This window comes from Ipomoea triloba, chromosome 11 (assembly GCF_003576645.1).
Source record: "Ipomoea triloba cultivar NCNSP0323 chromosome 11, ASM357664v1".
NCBI lineage: Eukaryota > Viridiplantae > Streptophyta > Magnoliopsida > Solanales > Convolvulaceae > Ipomoea > Ipomoea triloba.
In genome coordinates, this window is record NC_044926.1 from 21,240,303 (window position 1) to 21,263,247 (window position 22,945).

At 33.0% G+C, this 22,945-nt stretch overlaps 1 protein-coding gene across 1 annotated transcript; it reads left to right on the top strand.

Moving 5' to 3' along the window:
- Positions 1-646: 646 nt before the first annotated feature.
- On the top strand, positions 647-7,359 carry LOC115997553 (cyclin-H1-1). The gene is made up of 14 exons (XM_031237133.1): positions 647-760; positions 877-1,058; positions 1,217-1,267; positions 2,730-2,808; positions 2,906-3,018; positions 3,102-3,175; positions 3,391-3,511; positions 3,602-3,670; positions 3,768-3,809; positions 4,346-4,423; positions 6,116-6,174; positions 6,264-6,348; positions 6,492-6,580; positions 6,665-7,359. The coding sequence occupies exons 2-14, from the start codon at positions 999-1,001 to the stop codon at positions 6,723-6,725; spliced, it is 981 nt and encodes a 326-aa protein (XP_031092993.1). The 5' UTR covers positions 647-760; positions 877-998; the 3' UTR covers positions 6,726-7,359.
- The last annotated feature ends 15,586 nt before the right edge of the window (positions 7,360-22,945 follow it).

The window sequence follows — 22,945 nt, forward strand, 5'->3', positions numbered from 1 at the left end:
TAACGACAAATATGAAATTTTAGTATTAAATGCTAGGATTTTTAATAGTTAAAAAAGATTATTTAAAAAAAAATTTTTACGGTTGGGTTGGAAATTGATTTTTTTTTTTAATTAAGAGCATCTCAATCAATACATTTTGGTGTGGTTTTTTAGGAAACAAAGCATATGTGGAGGAAAGAGGGTGAGGAGAGAGAAGGAAAAGATTCTTTATTGAAGGAGTTTGGTTTTTGTCGGCAAATTATTGTGTAGACCATGATCCACGTAACTGTGTGGACCATGAATGTAATATACATTTTTAATATACTAAAAATACATTATTTGTGTATTGAAGGTACATTATTTGATAATATATAAAAAATCATACAATTTCAAATAATGCATTTTTAATATATTAAAAATATACTTTTTATTTATAGTGCACACAAATATGTGGACCATGATCCAAGCAATAATGATTGTTTGTTAGCTATGTAGATCCCATAGAAAATGCAACAATTTAAAAGAGCCTCGCGTGAGATATTAATCTCGCGCGCAGCCGAAACTTGAAAGCACACGTTAAAGCTTTATTTTCTTTTAATTTTTTTTTCTTTCCTTTCAATTTTTCTCTTTTTTAGTCACATGTAAAAACTTTTAAAGAATTACAATTACTCCAAATGCTCTAATGACGCAAATTGGATTTTTCTATATAGTTTGAGGATTTAATTTAAAAGAATATGTTAATCTGCTTGGTACAATACTCTAAAGCACATTCAGATTTCAGGTACATCCTTCTATAGCTAGGGTTTTTACATTTCACCGATAAAACCCTCGGCTTCACCTGCAAATTCCTCATTTTTTGAAGGAAGTTTGTGATTTTTATTCAATGAATTTTCTTAGTTTTTTGGAATAGAACAAATTAAGTTCGTAATTGGATATTTCCGTGGATATCACACATCGTTTTGGTGGTGATCACGGTGGATTTTGGTGGCCGTCATGGCGGTTTAACGGAGCAGACAACAATGGCGGATTTCACCACCTCAACTCACCGAGCCAAGTGGATTTTCTCTCCCCAAGATCTCGTAAGTATTTTTTTTTCCTCACACCTCAACTCACCGCGCTCCTAAACCAGAAGAAAGATAATCTTAGCGAAGTTACAGTATTTATTGTTTCTATTCAATATTTATTTGCAATATGTATGTACACTCTAGGTATTATATGTGTTTATTACTGTTTGTAGAAGGAAAAGTACAAGGCTGTCAATCAGAGAGCTAAGCAGGCATTGGAGAAGGTATGCAAGTGCATTTTTTTTTTTTTTTTTTGAGTACTACTAACCCTGTTACATGTAGTATCTGTTCATTTATACTTTCTCAACCTACTAAGCCCAACGAGTCAATATCGCCTCCATTGAGGCTCGACCCTATACCTCCCAATTGGGAGAGTGACTTCATGCCGCTTGACCACAAGGTCTTTGGCAAGTGCTTTCTGCTTTATTTGTTGCAAATAGCTACGCATGTAATTCTGTACAGGATGCTGCTTACAGTGGGAATTTTTATTCATAGAACAACTTTTGCATTTTGTTTGATGCATTTCTATATGCATTTATTGTGAATATGCCCCTTTATTGATTGCCCTAGCTAAAAGTTTGAGTTATCTGTAATATTGATACTTTCCTAAAGTTTTTGTAGACAAAAAAAACTTTATTAATGAAGCAGAGATATGGGGACAAAGGAGTCCTCTATTTGAAAGAAAGGGAATACTGCATTAGCAACCAAGAGAAGCACACCAATACTATTTGCAAATCCTTGAGCCACACCCCTGAAAGGCATCAACACCTTTAGCCTTTAGCCTTCCCTGCAAATTCATCTCCAGGCCAAGGAGGAATGTCTTACATAGTAGAAATTCTAGAACACATTTTATGTGAGATTTTGTTGGCTACATGAAAGTTGAAATGCAATCTTAGTAACGGATTAACAAGTAGTATACTTGTAGTTTGAAAGAATAATTTAGGCATACAAATTTGAATGAATTTCCAGGGAAAAATAATTAAAGCAAAACTTGTTTGGAAATACTTTACTTATTGAAATATGTCTGCTAAGATGCATGGATATGTTTGATAGATTGGGAGAAGAGTCAAAAACTTCTGCTTTCTTATGAGCCCATCTCCTGTTCCTGCAACTTGTATCATCTATAGCATTAGTGGGGTAACGCTCACTATGGATATGTAAAAAGAGCAGGACTATTTTTGAAAAGCCTAAATGGCAACCCATCTTTTCTGGGTTGATTGTGTGTGTGGTGTCTGTGGTCTTTGTGTAATGACAAACTTATTACTTATGCTTGTTTACTCGTTGGCACACCTTTCTTGCATTGTTACATGGCATTCTGATATTAGGATAGAATGCAAAGTAGGGCATTGTTTGCAGATGTGAAATTCTTAGATATTTATCCTATTTAGTACTTTGTAGGAATCACTTAAACTTTTAATGTTGATATAGGAAAGAAAAAATTTGATATTATGTACACTGGACAATTTAATCCAGTGAATGAACTGTACTGTAATTTAGTTCTATAACATCAGTTTTTGTTTTTGTTTTTGTTTTTTTATTTTATAAATATATACAGAAGAAAATTATAAAATAATTTAAAATGGTGCATATATTTTGTGTTTATGTTATTTTATTATATTCAATTTTAAATCTTATTGATGTTTCCCTTACAATGATAAAATACTGAAATTGATTATCATTTCGAAGTATGGAACAACTCGAATGGAAGTAGACGTTGATGGGTCTTTCTCATATGTGGAACCTCCGGCTGGTGCAAAAGAAACTGGTAAGGTTGTTTGCAACAAAAACATATAGCTCCTATCTATTGAGTAATCTATTATTTTTATTATTCTTTTTAAACCCCATTTTGATTGGCACATTAGGTGAGAAGCGTCCAAAACCCCTTAAAGTTGAAGAAGAACAACTTCTGAGGGCTTTTTACGAGTTCAAAATTCAAGATGTATGTGATGCGTTTAAGTTCCCACGCAAAATTCAGGTATGAGGTTTTGGTTAAATTATAGGCATTAGTGGATCAAAAGTAAATAAAAAACTTCTGTCTAATTTTCAATTGCTTTGCAGGCTACAGCTCTCATTTACTTTAAAAGATTTTATCTACAGTGGTCTGTGATGGAACATCATCCGAAAAATATCATGTAAGATTGCTTCTGTGCTATATCCTCTTCTTCCCTACTATAGAAATTCTTCATGTATTTTATAATGTGTCACAAGGATAAAATTCTCAATGTTATGTTTATCAAGTTGATGTATTGTAGAAATGATGATATGCAATTATGCAAAGTCTTCAACCTCTGATGGATGTGATAGAAGAATCTTGACAGAGGCCTTCCTTTTGCTTATAAATTTACAGGTTAACCTGCATATACATTGCTTGCAAAGCAGAAGAGAATCATGTATCAGCTGAGGAGCTTGGTAAGGGGATTGAACAGGATCACCAAGTTATCCTCAACAATGAACTTCTGGTTCTTCAGGCATGGATGCTGTTTATGTTTGTTCTTTCCCTCTTTGTTCTCTCTGACTTTTGCTTTTAATATTGATGTCACTTTTACCCGACTTTGCAGAGTTTAGATTTTGATCTCATTGTTTTTGCTCCTTATCGTGCAGTTGAAGGTTTTGTCAATGATATAGAGGTTTTATGCTGACACATTCTCTTTAATTGATTGTTAGTTTCATTCTACAATATGAAAAGCTGCTTATATGTTGACATGATATCTGTTGTCATTTTAGGATTTCTGTGGAGCTGAAGGTGAGCAGCTTGATACACTGAAGGTACTTTCTTAAGATGCAAAAAAAATTTCTCTTAACAATTACTAGATATTTCTTTGATTGTTGTCTTTTCATCCTTGGACAATCTGGTTGGTGGTTGTTAATATGTTTCATTCAACTATTCTTAGGTATTAGTTAATCTACATAGGTTATTTTTCTTCTCTCCATTTCTGCCCACCTAGTGGCATTGTCATAGAAAGAGTTTGGCTGAGAAGCTTGTACTCTATACCCTCTTAGTATTTATGTGTTTCTAATATTTGTTACACTTATGGAAGGCTTTTACAGGTGCAAGTAACTCTCTTATAAGTCTTGCCATTTTTAATTTGCATAGAGATCCATTTATTTTGTATTGCAGTTTTCCTTAAAAATTGCAACTTGAGCAATGAATGGATTTTGTGTGTATAGAAATGCTACTATTAATTTATCCAGTGATAATGGAGCTGTCTTTTGTAAAGAATGCCCTGTTCATATTATGAAGTTTGATATTCTTTCTACCGTTAACATGATAGTTTTGCATTTCATTTTCCTTTCTGATATAGAAATTGCTTGAAAGGGCCAAGATAGAAGCAGATAGGGCTATGCTTACAGATGCAACCCTTTTATTTCCACCTGGGCAGGTATTCTCTCATCAATTTGATCCTACATTTCTCCTTTATTTCTTTCCCTTTGGCTGATATCACCTTTCCTTCCATTCCATTTACTTGAATTAACTATGAGACATAAAGGCTAATAGCTCTGCATTCTTGATGATAAATGTTCCTTATTACTTACTGTATTTAGCCATTAACAGATTTGTCTTCCACTACCTATTGACACTGTCGTCCATTCAATTCTTAACATTTTTTTAGTTGTTTATATCATTCTTAACATTTTTTGGTTGGTTATATCATTTACTTGCTTGTCTTTGTATCATTTGTTCTCTAGATTGGAGTTTCTTAGTGGGTCTTGCTTTATTGGTGGAGCCTAATATTTGATGTCTGCTTGAGTTCATTTAATGAGATAATAGGCTTGTTGAGGTCTGAAGATATTTTTCTGGCTACAGCTTTATAATCATTCTAGATGGATCATATTTAGAGTCTGTTTGGAAACCTAGAAGATATTTTCTGGAAAATGACTCATTTTTTGGAAAACATTTTCATTTCTTATTGTTAGATCAGAAAACTGCCTTTTTACTATTTGGCTAAAAGTTAGAAAACCGTATTTCTGGCTTTTGCCTTTGTGCAGGCAGCAACAAAAAATTGAGAATATAAAAACCTAAAACAAATTGAAAAAACGAAAAATTGAATGTAGAAAATCCGATACATACCCAAAAAATCCTTGATTTGAAGCTATAATAATGAAAAAAAGAAAAAAGGAAGATAAATATACATGGACTTGGTCGGCTCCAACGAAGAATGAGGCGGTTGCAGTGATGGAGAAGAGTCCAAGAGAGAGCCGAGCATGAGAGAGGGAGACGAGAGAGACAAGTGTGAGAGAGGGAGACTGGGAGAGAGATAGAGAGAATCGAGTGTGAGAGGGATCTGGAAAATGTCTTTTGAGTAAAAATCTCAAAGATATTTCTGTCAAAATGTGTCTCTTTCCTTTGACTAGAATGGGTATTTTCCATTGATTTCATTTTCCTTGGATAGCCAAACATTGAAAAATCCAAAAAATAACTTCTGGAAGTCATTTTCCAGGTTTATCATTCATATTATTAATTATTAATATTGAAGATTTTCTGATGCTATGGTTTGTTTGTTACCATGAGTCCAAACAACCAACTCAGCAATAACATCAACGTACATAAGTTTTCTTATATCTTCCCCAGATTTTTTATGATAGCGTAATATTGTGCACCTGGCTTGACCCTTTTTTTGGCTGTCTTTTCATTGTTTTTATTTATATCTTCTCTGGATGATATTACTTAGAAGTCATTCTTCTTTTTGAAATGTGTTTTGGAGCTTTTAATTATGGTACAAGTGTTGTATGGGTGTAGTCTTTCATAAAATATCATCATGTCATTCTGATGTTGCATTCATACGTTGGTCTCACAAGTTTTCCTTGTAAACATGCTGGTTTTTTAAAATGCTGCCATCCAAGAAGTGATGTTTGGCTGAAGATGTGCAAAGAGAAATAAAGTTGGAAAATAATGATAAAAATAGCATTTTTAGAACTTTTTAAAGAAACTTTCTCATGAACTTTTTATGATACTTATTCTTGACCTCTTTACACATGTGAGAATACATTTTTCTCTTCATTAAGTGTATAACATATAATTATTCTTGTCCATTTCACCGTGTTTCTTGTTAACTTTTACTTATTTATGGCAGTTGGCACTGACAGCTCTGCGTAGAGCTAATAAGAATCATGGTATTCTTGATTTTGAGAGGTCTGAAGTTTGTGCTAATATAAATCCAACTATTTGTTCATTTGCTCCAATTTCCAATTCTTGACATGTCATAATTGCATCTTATGCAGATACCTGGAAAGAATTTTAGCACGACAACAACCTACTCATTCCATTTCAGACCTAAGTGGCCTTTTAAATCCTATTGAGTCTTTGGTAAATGCTTGTCATGTTTAATTGAATTCAATTTGCATAGAACTTGCTGCTATAATATCTTTAAGTTTTCCTGTTTAATATTTCTAATCCGAGTGCAATCAGATGGCCCGTTACAATATTTTGTTGACTTGGATATTTAACAGATAAATAAACTTGAGTCCCCTTCCGCCAAAGATGTGAAGCACATTGATCGGAAACTAAAATCGTGCCTGGATCCTGGTCTACATGACAAGTACATTTCATATCCTCTCTCTCTCTCTTTCTCTTCAAGACATTCGAATTCCCTGCACATAATTATGCCATTTTGAAAATGCAGAAGTAAGAAGAGGAAGCACAGATCAAAAGATAGTTCAAATGAAGTGCATGACATGGCTTGAGTTCATATGAAATTCGTATTCTTGTCTGGAATGACTATTTGTTGCTGCTCTTCATCAGCTAATTTACTAATTAGTCCTGAGATTCATGGTGTACGGAACAAAGACCCAATTTTGAAACTTCCCAATTTCCTTTTCCCCCTTTTGTGGGTGAGTCAAGTATAGACTATATATGTCATATAATTGGAGTCTATGCACACCTAACTTGATGTTGTGATGAAGCACAAATCCTTTCTCTTGTACTCAAGACAGTAGAGCGACTGATTGCCGAGGAACAGGTTTCTACTCTGTGAAGATGCTCAATACAGCCAGCTCAAAGAAGTGATCTTGATTGTGAAAGATCTCGATTTTGTTTTTCGCTGTGGAGGAATGTTGACCTATTCTTGAAAAAGAACTGCAAATTGGATGTTATTGTTGGTTGTTCCTCATTATGTTGTGTGGTTTTGACTGATAGTGAAGTGCAGTTTATATGATTGTAATGCAGGCATATGCTATAATTGAATCCTTGTTCTTTTTCGATGGGAACGTGTATACATTCACATATCTTTATTTTCGGTGCACACAATTCTTCATATGCATCAATTATAGTTATGTAACGAATGATTCTATGACAATAGCAATGTGGACTTTGGTCTTATGAGTTTTTTGACATTATCATTTTTATAAATAAATAAAGGGAAAAAGGCACTTTTGGTCCCTCAATTAGTAACACATTTGAAATGTTCTCCTTATCTTTCAATTTGGACATATTTGGTCCTTCAATTATTGAGACGTTTGTCAATTTAGTCCTTCTGTTAGGTAATCTCAATTAACTCCGTTTAGACCATGGGTATAATAGGAATTTCACATAGAAAAATGCACTTTTGGTTCCTCACCATCCCAAGATTGATTTTTAGCAGGAAGATTAAGCCAAAGGGAAACAAAGTCAAATAATAATACTTCTATATGAGTTTCTAAGTCAGGCTATGCTCGCTGCACCATTGACAGAGAAGAATGCATCTGTGTTGAGTTTTAAACGATCAGAAAGCGACGCGAGCCATTGAACCTGGGTAATTGCTCTTCGTGGAGTTTCGACAAACTTTGCAATGAAGCGTTCAGATAATAAAAAGGAATCAGAAGAGTGATGCCGACGAACTAACCGAGAGAGGGAGATTAATAGAGATTTTCGTTTGAACGCAACGAACTTGAAAACAGATGTTTGTATCCTCTTATTCACTGCGTTCCCAAGTCATGTAAAATTTTGTATATAGATTTACATGTAAAATTTTGTATGCATCTCGCATCTCGCATTAAAAAAAAAATTATGTCATACTCATAAATGCATGAATTCCAATAAAAGTATGTTTGTTTTGTTACACACATGATAGGTATCGTAGCCAATGCGAAATCTTGAAGCAGATTTTCCCAAGTCATGTGGCTTTACCAGGTAACATTATTTCAGCAAAGTGGAGACGCACTTTATAGCTCCCCTGTTGCATGCAAAACCCATAATATATGAGTGAATTTGGGGCAAGTCGAGCTGTTTTCTAAATATCCTCATTGATCATATTTGATGGAAACTTGTTTGTTGCAACGAAGTTGACATCCTCTTTTGTAAGGAACAATCCTGAGCTGGTGTAAGCCCATCTATCAGAGGATGCAAAAAAGTATGGACCTTCACCCGTTGAGTCCCCCTCATATTCATTCCCGTCAAATTCGGTTCTGTCTCCTCCACAATTTATAAAGAGAGAATGATCTGCAGACAAAGTAAAATCCTGAGAAGCTGTTGTAAATAAGTAAATAGTTTTCTCACACAGCAACAGTAGAGTTGGTGGGCAGTGAGTCTTACATCGAGCTTTGCCACTACTGCAAGGGAGGTCTTTCTTTGAACACCAAGCTTTACTACAAATCACGAATAGGATTGTATCAGATCAATTTGCAAACTTAATGAAACAAAATGATCAACAATCTAACAAATATCAACAAGCAGTTGACTATATTCAGGGAATTTACGTCACTCTTTGGAACTGAATAGCTGGAAACTAAATTTCTGTCAAAGGACAAGGCAGCATAAGTAATACTGAAACATAATATATTTAAGGGACCAAAAGTGCATTTTTCTATGTGAAATTCCTATTATACCCATGGTCTAAACGAAGTTAATTGAGATTACCTAACAGAAGGACTAAATTGACAAACGTCTCAATAATTGAGGGACCAAATATGTCCAAATTGAAAGATAGGGAGAACATTTCAAATGTATTACTAATTGAGGGACCAAAAGTGCTTTTTTCCCATAAATAAATAAAGGGTATATCATTTAAAAAAATTTCTAATTAAGATCTCGACAGTTTTGTCAAAAACAAATCTATACGTATACAAGTTACGTAGTATTATTCTAGGTATATATAAATTTGGTTCATAGGTATATATGAATTTGGTCAAAGGCTTTCTGGTCAAGCGGCATAGTTGTGGACCTTCCAAGTGAGAGGTCACAGGTTCGTTGTGCTTCAGTAGGTTGAGAAAGTATATATGAAAGAGTCAATTGTATTCAAAAAAAAAAAAAAACTATTGTAAGTATATAAATTCACTATTGTAAAAATTTCATTACTAAGGGTGTGTTTGGTTGGGGGGTTTAGACATAAGGTATGGGTATCAAAGTGATTGTTAGTGTTTGGTTGATAGGTTTTGTGAATGCTACTATGGGTTTGGAATACCCCATTAATGGCAAAACCCATACCCTTATTAAATAAGGGTTTCATCTCCCTTCATCATTTCTTCCCAAACTATTAATAATCATTCCCATTCCACCCAATTACCAAACATGCTAAATACTTTTACCAAAACTCTCAGGGTGTGTTTGGTTGGGGGGTTTAGGCATAAGGTATGGGTATCAAAGTGATTGTTAGTGTTTGGTTGATAGGTTTTGTGAATGCTACTATGGGTTTGGAATACCCCATTAATGGCAAAACCCATACCCTTATTAAATAAGGGTTTCATCTTCCTTCATCATTTCTTCCCCAACTATTAATAATCATTCCCATTCCACCCAACTACCAAACATGCTAAATACTTTCACCAAAACCCATTACCCTTACCAAGTATTTGATACCCATTCCGATTCCGATTCCCATGTGCGAACCAAACGCACCCTCATTACTCTTACCAAGTATTTGATACCCATTCCGATTCCGATTCCCATATGCGAACCAAACGCACCCTAAGTTTATTATTGTAGGTACATAAATTTTATTATGTAGGTAATTAAATTTGCTATTGTAACTCTATAAATTCGCTACTTCACTATTACATAAACATAAATAAATTCAATAATGTACATAAATTTCAACTGTAGGTACATAAATTCAAGGGTCAAATAAGTCCTCACACGTTTCATGAAAAATTAATTAGACACTTAACTTTCAAAAGTAATTCCTAGTCATCTTCTTTCTCCGGTTCTTCACCGTCCCTTCTGTGCATATATAATGCATATCTGTAAATACAGAAACTAAAATAATGCAACTTGGAGTTTATACCAATGATATCACAATACTCCTGCTGTACAAATGCTTCCATTTTTCAAAAAATTTCTCACCAGTGCTACCAAATCATTTTTTTTTTCATGGCTCAATCCACCCTCCATGTATCCCAGATCTCCAACATCACCACCACTTGCTCTGCTGCGCCCAGGCATTTGCAACTACAAATCCCCTAGCAAATCACATGCCTTAAAATCCAATGTAATACTAGCACCACCAAAATTGTCTCGTTCTGTTTTTCCTTTTTGGGTGTCAAATCACCATTTTTCAAGAAAATGAGAGAGAGAGAGAGAGAGAGAAAGAAAGAAGAAAAAGAAGAACTCTAATTCTGAAAAGCTACACAAAATTAAATCCCTAATATATCTTCAAAAATTAGAACCATAAATAAGAAGACGAAGAGTAGGATGAAGAAGAAGAAAAAATAGCCTTTTACTGCTATTGGAACGCAACGACGAGGGTGGAGGAGTGATGGTGGTGCGAGGGTGAAGAAGCTGCAGGCCTGCAACAGTGAAAAAGACGAAGCAATGGTTGAAAAACGCAAGGAAGATTTTGAGAATTATGGTTGGAATCGTGATATTTAAATCCTCTTTTAATTTCTTTAATTTAATTTTTATTTATTTATGCTTATGTGGTAGCTAAATACTCAAAACAAAGCTTATGTTGCGAGTCACGGGAGCATTTATTAGAACTTACTAGAGAGGTAACCGGCTAATGGAGTTAAATGCCTTATAATCCTGAATTGATGTGTTTAATTGTATTTTTTTTAAAATTTATGAATCTAATTGACTTTTCATGGAATGTTCAAGGGCCTATTTGACCCTTTCTTTTTATTTTTATACATACAATATTATTTTTAGGAATAAGGGTCAAATTAACCCCTGGACGAAATATGAAAATGCAATTTGATCATTCGACTAATAAAAAGGAACTTGCTACCCCTCAACTAGCAAACCCTTTTTTTTTTTGTTTTGTTTTGTTTTTTAACGTGTCTTTTATTCCTTTCTTCCATCTGATATCCTCCCTTTTCTTTAGACGATGATGAAGAACTGAAGATAGTAAATCCTAGCTTTTAGACATCTACCATCAAGAACAATGTTGACTTACAATAGTAGTACAAGAAGAAGAAGAACATTTGCAATTGTCTGTCTAATTCTAGGTCATTTTCAACTTGTCAAAGGATATCTAATCATAATTTTAATCTACAATACAAGTCGGCTTTGTACTATAAATGTTGGTTGAAATCCCATTATGCACATCTCGCAAGAGTACGTGGGTAAAAATTTTTCAAATATCACCAATAGATGGTTAGATCAAAATTGATTTTTATTTTGCATTAAGGTTTGACTTGATTTTTCAGAATAATGGATGTTAATTAGTTTCTCATTTTTGTGAAGGATATTATGTTCAATGCCGAATTGCAAGGAATGGAAGCTATATATGGAGTGTGAACCAATCAAAATTGCTATAGCGGAGCTAAAAATGATGCTTGAAGGTTTAAGAGATGATGTTTCAGTAATCCAAACAAGATTGGAGAGAATTGAACTAGTCACAGGTAATGCTACAATTTACAATCAAATTTGTGGAAAGATGATTATAACTTTAGTTGTTAGACTTGTAGTACTGAAGTCATTGTTACATTATCAACAATAAACCCTAATCCTTATTACATTATAAATGGTAAATCCAATCCTTATTGAACTCCTAATTTGCTCTGTGCTACGTATCCTTCTTGGACTTTCTTGATCCAATTACTTTCTTACACTAGTACAAAAAAGGTCATAGGCTACACCTGTAAAAGTGTTTTCGCTACACCTCTAACGGTGTAGGCTATGGCAGTGACGCTAAAAGGTAAGTCTTTCCGCGGCACCCGTAACCGGTGCCGCGGAAAGAATTTAATTTTCTTTTTTTTTTTTTAAATAAATACTTTCCGCGACACCTGTAGCTTAGCAGGTGCCGCGGAAAGTAATAAAATAATAATAAATAAATAGTTTCCGCGGCACCTGTACCGTTACAGGTGCCGAGGAAAGGAAATTTTTATTATTATTTTATTACTTTCCGCGGCACCTGTACCAGCAGGTGCCGCGTAAACTTTTTTTTTTTTTTTTTTAATATTCAATTTAAATTACAAATAATCCAATTTTTTACATTTAAAACCTGCTCAAAATTTTCCAAATCATCCAACTCAGCATCAAAATTTATAAACCTATATCTATTTTCTATTCACAAATATATATTTTCAAACTAATACATACATGACTAATGTCAAATTAATAACCAACACAAATAACAATTTTCAAACACATATTTAATTTTAAACCAACACATACTATTTAAAACCAACACAAACATTACCATCCACCAACACATTGAAACATCACCACAATTCACAATATCTTTCACAATTAATAATAAAAAACATGCATCACAATATAACAATAGAGATAATCATGTTTATAAAACGAAATAAATTCTAAATGCACTCTTCTAGAAAATATTTTGCCCACAACTCTCGAACTTCTTCTATTTCATTCATTGAGTATGTGGTATCTTCCAATGCCTACAAAACAAATTAATTAGGGTTATTAGTCAACATATTAATTTATATATTATAGTTTAACTATACATATATATATATATATATATATATATATATATATATATATATATAGCTCTATTTAAATTTCTTACCGTATCTAAACGATCAAGCATTGAACACTTGGTAACGATATCATACATGAATCGCATTGTGTATTATCCACATTCAAAACCTCCGGGTTGTTGTGGACACTACAAAATATAGATATATATTACTTCATGTTAATATATAGCATATCACTTAAAACCATAAGAAAACACTAAGGTTAGTATCATATATATATACTAAAACTTTAATTTTAACTTTATACCTTGCATTCCTTCCAAGTCATACTTCTAACACCCCGTCCATTTGTTGGAACGGATCGAAATGCCCTATATTAATAATATAATAAACACTTATATCAATTTATAAATAACATAATAACATTTGATATACATATATTAATAATAAAGTTTTTACTTACATATTCATACTAGGTTTGACTTCAAGAGTGCGCCCACATTTCAAAGGATCAAATACATACACCGTTTTTAAGTTGATGCAAATCACGATCAACAACCAATGATTCCTACATTTACAAATATATTATAAAACACTTCAAATAAAGTTATTGAGTTATAGAAAATAATATAATAAACGACTTACTCTTGATGATACGGTGCCAATATGAATTGTTGATCCTTATGTGTGTCCATAACATGAATCAAGTATGATGTAACAGTTTCAGGATTTTTGTTGACCATATCCGCTTATGATGTAACAGTTTCAGGATTTTTGTTGACCATATCCGCTGAAATTTGTGTTGTTTCAGGATTTTTGTTGACCATATCCGCTGAAATTTGTGTTGGACATGCAAACCTGTTGACCATATCCGCTGAAATTTGTGTTGGACATGCAAACCCAATCGATGCTACTCCAAACTGCTTACACAGACTATTCAAAAACCTGAAAAATAATAAATCAACCAATTTCAATAAGCATAAATAACAAATGTATATAAAACAAATGAATAATTTAAAACTTACATCATAAACACTTGTATAACCGAGACATCTAACCAATTCATTGTTAGCAAATCCTTGATGTCCTCTAACATCACAAAAACACCATTGACATTTCCATGATGGAAGACTGTCGGGTCCAAATCCACATCAAGGTATTCCTTGTCACCAGGAAATGATGTCAAGGTCTTGACTAGCCGCTTGCAGTTTTTCCCCAAAAGCATAAACACATTTTCACCTACAATTGAGCCAAGTCTACGAGTAGCAGCAGCAGATAGATCAACACTTGGGTCTTTTATGGGCTTATTTTGTCTTGGTGACCTTATTTTGACATCTGCCTACCAATATAAAATTGTAATTATACTAATATTTAAAACATATCAATTGAATGCATAAAATTGTAATTATACTAATATTTAAAACATATCAATTGAATGCATAAAATTGTAATTATACTAATCTTTCCCACATATCACTTGAATGCATAAAATTGTAATTATACTAATCTTTCCCACATATCACTTGAATGCATAAAATTGTAATTATACTAATCTTTCCCACATATCACTTGAATGCATAAAATTGTAATTATACTAATCTTTCCCACATATCACTTGAATGCATAAAATTGTAATTATACTAATCTTTCCCACATATCACTTGAATGCATAAAATTGTAATTATACTAATATGTAACTGAATTAATAACTAATATAAGAATGCATACCTCGTCCAACAGAACTAAATGAATAGGCCATTGTGTGTAAGTACCAACAACATCATTCAAAGTCTTATACTGCAACACTGGCACGGGGAGAGGACAATCCTCTGCACCAATAACCACTTCTGGCACGGGGAGAGGACAATCCTCTGCACCAATAACCACTTCATCTACGGGGAGAGGACAATCCTCTGCACCAATAACCACTTCATCTACCATGACTTTGACATGGTTAGGTAACACCGGCTGATTATGCACTATTGTGGTCTCAGCTGTAGTTGGGTAAGCCATACCCTGTGCAACCACAAACATCTTGCCATTGAGACCACATTGTGCAAGGTAACACTGTTTTTTGCTCTATTGTTAAAAATATAAAATATATATATGTTAGGTTTAAATTTAAAAGAAAATAATAGTTTGAAATTGAAATAATTTTTAATATTACCTTAATTGTGGTTACTGGATATGCATCAACCGAATGACAGCTGCTTCGGGTCGGAGGTATATCACAAGGCGCAAAAACACTTTGAGGAGTGTCAGCTGAAACTCCTTGTGGACATTGGCTTGAGGTTGACATGTTCTTCATCAATATATTGAGTTGCTGAGTGAGCATGTCAATCTTGGGTTGCACCTCTAACAATGTAGCTTGCCTACACTATTCCAACAACTTCTTTACCTCAGGAGTAGGCGTAACTCTACCCGATGTGTGCTGTTTCTGATCTGGGCACCCAAAAACTTGTCTGATACTCGAGTATGAACCAATTCCTCTCACAGTACCATGGCCACGTTTTTTCTATGATTTACCAAGAGCCGATGTCAGTATGTCATCATATCTGTTCGGTTGAAATGTGCCTTGACTAACTTCATCACATTTTTCTATCTGTTTCAACCAATAAAATAAAACCAAGTATTAGTATTTTTATGAATCTAATACACAACCAAGGTGGAAGATTATAGACTACTAATAGGACAGACCAAGTACTGTGCCGACTGCTCATGTTACCATGGGGGTTCATTCCATCAGTACACAATCCAAGTCTAAGGTTCCTATTTTCAGTACCGAATTCAGGCCACCTCCTATCAATATTCCTCCATTGTGGTGAATCGGCTGGATGTCTTAGTTTTCCATCATCTTTTCTCCCAATAGCATGCCATTGCAAATTTTTTGCTTCTTTTGGATTAGAAAACATGCGTTTAAATCTTGGTATTACAGGTAAATACCATAATACTTTTGCTGGTGGACCTTTCTTACCCTCACCCATATCATCAACATTTTTCCTTTTATAACGTGATGTCCCACACTTTGGACACACATGCAAGTCCTTGTATTCTTTCCAATACAGTATACAATCATTTGGGCATGCATGTATCCTCTCAATGTCCATACCCAACGGACACAACAACTTCTTTGCTTCGTAGGTTGAATGTGGAAGTTCATTATGACTAGGAAACATGTCTTTTAGTAGTTCTACTAATCCCATGAAACTCTTATCACTCCATCCATTCTTTGCTTTTAAATTATATAACTTAAGCACATCAGATAACTTAGTATATTTGGTACACCCAGAGAACAAAGGTTTTTCAGCATTATCAAACAAACATCTAAATTCAAGAGGCATTTCACTAAAATCTCCCTGCACATCACGCATCATTTCATCTATTCGATCATTAATTTCATCATCCTCATCATTGTTAACATGAGTTTCATTATTCTCCTCGTTATCTGCCTGAGTTTGACTATTTGCTTGATTCTCACTCTCTACATGAGTTTCACTATTTACATGAGTTTCACTCTTACGAACACTTGTACTAGGAGGTAAGCTTTCACCATGCCATATCCATTGATCGTACCCTTCCTTAAAGCCACAGCGTATCAAATGGTCCATCACTACGTCAGAATTACGATATCTTCTCAAATTTTTACAATCACAGCACGGGCACGATATAAAATCCTCCGCCTTTTTGCTTTTATTTTTTTCAGCATATTGTATGAACTCTTGAACCCCTTGTATATATTTGACTGTATTGCGTTTCTCATGCATCCAACTCCGATCCATATCTGTCAATTGACAATACTATGAAAATCAGATATGGATACTTGATTATGGATGCATTTAGAAACGATATTTATAACTAACTAATACAAATCAATCTAATTCATCAAAATACTTAACTAACTAATTCAAATCAATCTAATTCATCAAAATACTTAACTAACTAATCCAAATCAATCTAATTCATCAAAATACTTAACTAACTAATTCAAATCAATCTAATTCATCAAAATACTTACCTAACTAATTCAAATCAATCTAATTCATCAAAATATATACTTAACTCATCATCAAATTCAATCTAGCTAATTCATCAAATACTTAACTCATCATCAAATTCAATCTAGCTAATTCATCAAAATATTAATATCTCTAAATACCTATTTAATCAAGTTCATCAAAATATTAATATCTCTAAATACCTATTTAATCAAGTACATCAAAATATTAATATCTCTAAATACCTATTTAATCAAGTACCTAAAAATATTAATATCTCTAAATACCTATTTAATCAAGTACCTAATTCATCAAAATATATAAAATACCTATTTAATCAAGTACCTAATTCATCAAAATATATACCTAGCTAACTAATAATTAAATTATTAATGTCTCTAAATACCTATTTAATCAAGTTTCTAATTTATCAAAATACCCATTTTCATAAAATATATTGTGCAATCATAAATATGAAAAAATAAATTTAAGAATGTATGCAATAATGAAGTTGTGTGTAATTTCATTTTCTTTAAAATGTAAAATTCTACCTTCAAGTAGCTTTATTTCTCTCAAAATTTATATTATTAATATTCATTTTGTTAATTAATACTAGTTTATGTAATGTACTTAGATATAATATATTTTAAATTGTTTGCAAAACAAATAATTTATTTTCACAAATATTCAAATAGCTATAATATATAACACAAATTATTTGCAAAATATTCATTTTAGTAAATTTATTTTAAAAAATCAAACACAAATATTCAAAATAAATCAACAAAGTTCATATATAACACAATAACCATAATATTCCAAATAATTTAGAAAAACAAAGAAATAAATCAAATATACAAATAGAATTCGAAATAAATAAATAAATACACAATAAATTCGAAATAAATACACAAATAAATAAATAAATACACAAATAAACAAATAAATACACAATAAATTCGAAATAAATACACAAATAAACAAATAAATATACAAATAAATAAATAAATACACAAATAAATAGAAATCATAAAAAAAATTAAAAAAAAGCCATTACCTCTCGTCGTCGGCGTCTGTTACTGTCGTCGCTGGAGGCCGCAATCCTCTCGTCGTCGGCGAGAAGGGCGGTGGAGGCGGCCGTTACTGTCGTCGTCGGCGAGGAGAAGGCCGGTGGAGGCTGCCGGCGTCGTCGGCGAGGAGAAGAGGAGGCGACAATGGCGTCCAAGCTGCAATGGAAGAGGAGGGGCGCCGTAAATCGGAAGAGGACGGACGGCAGCGGCAATGGCGTGAGAGGATGGAGGTCGGCGACGGCAGCGGCAGTTCGATGGTCGGTGGCGGCGGCAGTTCGTTGCAGGCGAGGCGATGGAGCGGAGTTCGGCCGTGAGAGGTTTTTCAATGAGTTCGGAGTTCACTCGTTCCAGATCTGGAGCGGTTCTTTTGTCTTTTTGTGGGGCGGTTTTAGGCGGCACCTGTACCTAGAGGTGCCGCGTAAAGTCAAATATTATTTTATTATTTCACTTTACGCGGCACCGACAGATCACAGGTGCCGCGTAAAGTTAAATAATAAAATAATATTTTACTTTACGCGGCACCTGGTCTCTTTGGGTGCTGCGTAAAGTTTGGGATCCATCAAATACACTACACCTGTTTGAACAGGCGTAGTGTAAAGTGATGCTTATATGGTCAATTTTGTACTAGTGTTAGGTTGATCTATGCGGTCCAGGCCTAGTATGCAGTCCATCAAATATAAATACTAAATAAGTAATGTTAGTATTAGTTTAATCTTTTAATTGTAATGAAATGCATTCTCAAAGAGAATGATTGCCAATGATAAATATCAATAATAAATATGTAACTTTATTATTATTTTGATTTTTAAATGTCATATAGTCGAGCTGGACATTTAAATTTATTGTTTAAGACTTTAAGAGAATTTAAATTTAATGTAGTAGTTATTGTATGTTGTTAGATTCTTTTGATATGGATTTGGTGTTTGAGATTTATTTATTAGATTTCATTAAAACAGGTGTCTATTAATATTGTAAATCTTCTTGCTTTTAATGATGGAAAAAATCTAACAAGAATAATAACTTCTTTCGATATGCAAAAACTTGTGTGAGACCATCAGACGGCTCGGGGCAACATAATTTGAATCATAATTAGTATTATGAGTTGGGATTTGTTTATTTTTATGATCTAAATTATGTTGATCCGACCTGTCTCACGAATTGAGATCCGTAAGACGGTCTCACACAATTGCGACCCATTAGTATCACCACATTTACTTTAAGCAAGTCCCCAAGTTAATACCAATGTTGTATTTTGATCCTATGAAGTGAGAAAATAACATTAGAAGGGTGCTTGGATTGAAAATGATAAGCTTCAAATTACAAAATATTCACATTTTTTTTTTTGGAGTTACAACCCGATTTGGTCCCTCAACTATTAGGATTTCACTACTTTGATCATCGACTTCTAAACTTGTTCAATTTTATCCCCAACTATGCAATTTTTATCTAAAATAATTATTTGTCCAAATCAAGATAGTCCTGATTAGGAGCATTTTGGTTAACAATTACGTAGTTGATGATGCAATTGAAGAAGTTGGACGTCGATGAGCAAAGTGGTGAAATTTTAATAGTCCAGACCAAATTAGGTATTAGCTCGTTTATATATATATATATATTTAAAGACTAAAGCATTATCGACAATAGAGACCAAAACTAAAATTATCAATAATTTTTTTTAAAAATTGAGTTATCAAACATAAAAAATGTTATTTACCCGTTATTAAAGTTTAAATTAAATTAATGTTGAAGCTTAGCTTCATAGTCCAAAACATTGTTGCAACATGCTATCTGTCTGCTCCCCATCTCAAGTTCCCAACCAACCACCTAGAAAAGTCCACCTTGTTTCTTATTCCTAATATATTCTTCTCGCAATTAACTATTGGCTCAACAATGAATCAGGTCAATACTAATTAGATTAAGCTAATTATATGCATATTAAGCTGTACATACAATCGTCTATACCACAATTTCATGTTTTGAAACTAATATAAAAATAATTAAATTGATATCTCGACATTTGGGATCAATTAGGATGATAGCTTCTGTCTTGGTACAATGTACCATGTAGTTTATGATTTGGTGGACCTTGTTTTGAGCCGATGAATTGTGTGACATTTATCATAAACCAAACACTATTGCTTTGATAAAACATTTATTTTTGAGTTAATTAATTCTTTATTTTTCAAAGAGTTGAAGATTTTGATATCTAATTAATTTATTAAAATATATTGATTTCATTATTTTATATTTTAATATGTAAACAAACCTATTTAAATTTAAAACTATTTAAATTATATGAAGATGTTGTAACGGAGTCGGTAGTACTCAAAAACAATTATATGAAGATGTACTAAAAAAAATTATATGAAGATGTCAATTTTAGTCTTTTTACATTTATCAGCTTATCAACAAATTAATTTTATCAAACACTTTTAAGTATAACAGCTCTTCAGATTTCAACTTCTGGCTTATAGCTTTTCAACTTTCAGCTACCTTTTCAGGTAGGTTTGCCAAACATAGAAACAACTGCTTGAGGTGTGCTAGTTGTGCATAGCTGCCAATAGACCACTCTTACTATGGGGTGAACTTATAACCTAGTTTGTGGCTACCAATCAACTACCAATCAACCTAGAGGAGTCGTATGAGGCGGAAGCTCCATGCACGGTTTTGAAGCCGAGCCTTTCGAGCAATGGGGCCTAGGGGTGGCCGACTAAGGTGGGGTTGTCCCAGATATAATTGATAGTATTACACTTAATTAAGATGTGTTTGTTCTCAAACAATTACTACATTTGCTCATTTTATGTGCCTGGTTAGGTTAAATATATTTGATAAAAGTTATTTTTAATTCATTTTTTTCATAATGTTAAATTTGGTATTTGTATATAAAATTTATATATTTAGAAATTACATTATTGAAAGTAGAACTAAACACACACAGAAAAAAAATCAAATTTGAAACAAATAAAGGGAGGGAGACCCTCTAGACACACAAATTATGCTGTGGACCCAGGTCCACCTTGCAAGGTGGACCTGGGTCCAAAACTACGTCGTTTTGTCTTCTTCTTTTTTTTTTTTTTTTTTTTATTATTAAAAATTAGTAAACATATTGCTGAATATAGAGTTGTCCAAAAAGTGTGAATGTAGAGGTTTCAAAGTGTGAATGTAGAGTATAGAAATCGTGAATGTAGACTTATGATTGTGTGAATGTAGAGTTACCCAGAAATGTGTGAATGTGGAGGTTTCAAATTGTGAATATGGAGTATAGAAATCGTGAATTTAGAGTTATGCATGTGTGAATCTGTAATAGAGTTAAGAAGTTCTAGCAACTTGTAGCCCTGTAATGTGTGAATGTGGAGTTCTCAAGTTGTGGATATGGAGTATAGGACCTGTGAATATAGAGTTTTGAATGTGTGAATGCATAATAGTGGTAATATAGTTACTAAACATATAATCATGTAATGTGTGAATGTGTAGTTTACAAATTGTGAATGTAGAGTATAGTGTATGTGAATGTAGAGTTTGTGTTCCACACTTCAGGCCAATATGCTTAGTAAAAAAAAAAACGGCGTCGTTTTTGGACCCAGGTCCACCTTGCAAGGTGGACCTGGGTCCAATACGACGTTGTTTCACAATTTAAAAAAAAATAAAATTAACGGCGGCTCCTCATCGCAACAGAACACAAACTCTATATTCACAGACCCTATACTCCACATTCACAATTTGAAAACTCAACATTCACACATTACATGGCTATATGTTTAGTAACTATATTACCACTGTTATGCATTCACACATTCAAAATTCTATATTCACAGGTCTTATACTCCATATTCACAACTTGGGAATTTCACATTCACACATTACAGGGCTATATGTTTAGTAACTATATTACCACTGTTATGCATTCACACATTCAAAACTTTATATTCACAGGTCCTATACTCCATATTCTCAACTTGGGAACTCCACATTCACACATTACAGGGCTACAAGTTGCTAGAACTCTATTAACTCTACTACAGATTCACACATTCATAACTCTACATTCACAAATTCTATACTCCGCATTCACACATTACAGGACAGCTAGAACATTGTTAACTCTACTACAGATTCACACATTCATAACTATACATTCACAAATTCTATACTCCATATTCACAATTTGAAATCTCCACATTCACACATTTCAGAACTATATGTTTAGTAATTTATTGGACCCAGGTCCACCTTGCAAGGTGGACCTGGATCCACGGCATAATTTGCGTGAGTGAATTTAATTAAATGGGCTATGATAATTGTATTCATTTAATTAGTCCAAATAATTTTAATCTTGGGTTATTGAATTAATTAATTAATTAATGCCAAAGATTTTGTGGTCAAGTGGCACCCGGTGTCCCGATTAACACTCTCACATGGATGATGGGAGTGAGATCAATACTACATTGTAACAGAGTCAGTAGTACTCAAAAAAAAAACTCTTAGTATTTTTTATTTATTTATTAGATACATATTAAGGGAGTTTGTTATGGGGTGGAAGTTACATTTTCTTCCCAATAAATAAAGCTCATCCTTTCATTCCTTGCAGTGACGTATCCAGGATTTCTTTTGAGGGGAGCGAAGAAGCAAACACAAATGTTAAATTAAAATTACAATCAAACATATTGAAGAGAAAAAGTAAAAAAAGGTTTAGCCAAAAAGGTTTTAATTGGGAAGGATAAATGATGTCATTTCTTTAAAATAATAAGGTTAAAGATGAAAAAAAAAAATAGGAAGCTACTAGCTTATTTTGAAACGCTACCTTAGATAGCGTTAAAAAATAAGCTCTTATTTTAAACTATTAACTTATTTTAAGAACATTACCAAACAGAGTTTATAGCTTATTATTAGCTTAAAATAAGCTATAAGCTTTGTTTTAACAGAGCCTATAAAACATAATTAATTTGATAAAATAATTAAAATACAAAACACATTATAAACTATACATCTTATTATTAATATATATATATATATATATATATATATATATATATATATATAT

What these genes read in the sequence shown, in the direction of transcription:
- LOC115997553 (XM_031237133.1), top strand. Translation starts at nt 999, where the DNA reads ATGGCGGATTTCACCACCTCAACTCACCGAGCCAAGTGGATTTTCTCT. An exon ending in GTTTTGTCAATGATATAGAG is followed by an intron (nt 3,671 to 3,767) that starts GTTTTATGCTGA and finishes TTGTCATTTTAG; the next exon opens with GATTTCTGTGGAGCTGAAGG. An exon ending in GGTATTCTTGATTTTGAGAG is followed by an intron (nt 6,175 to 6,263) that starts GTCTGAAGTTTG and finishes CATCTTATGCAG; the next exon opens with ATACCTGGAAAGAATTTTAG.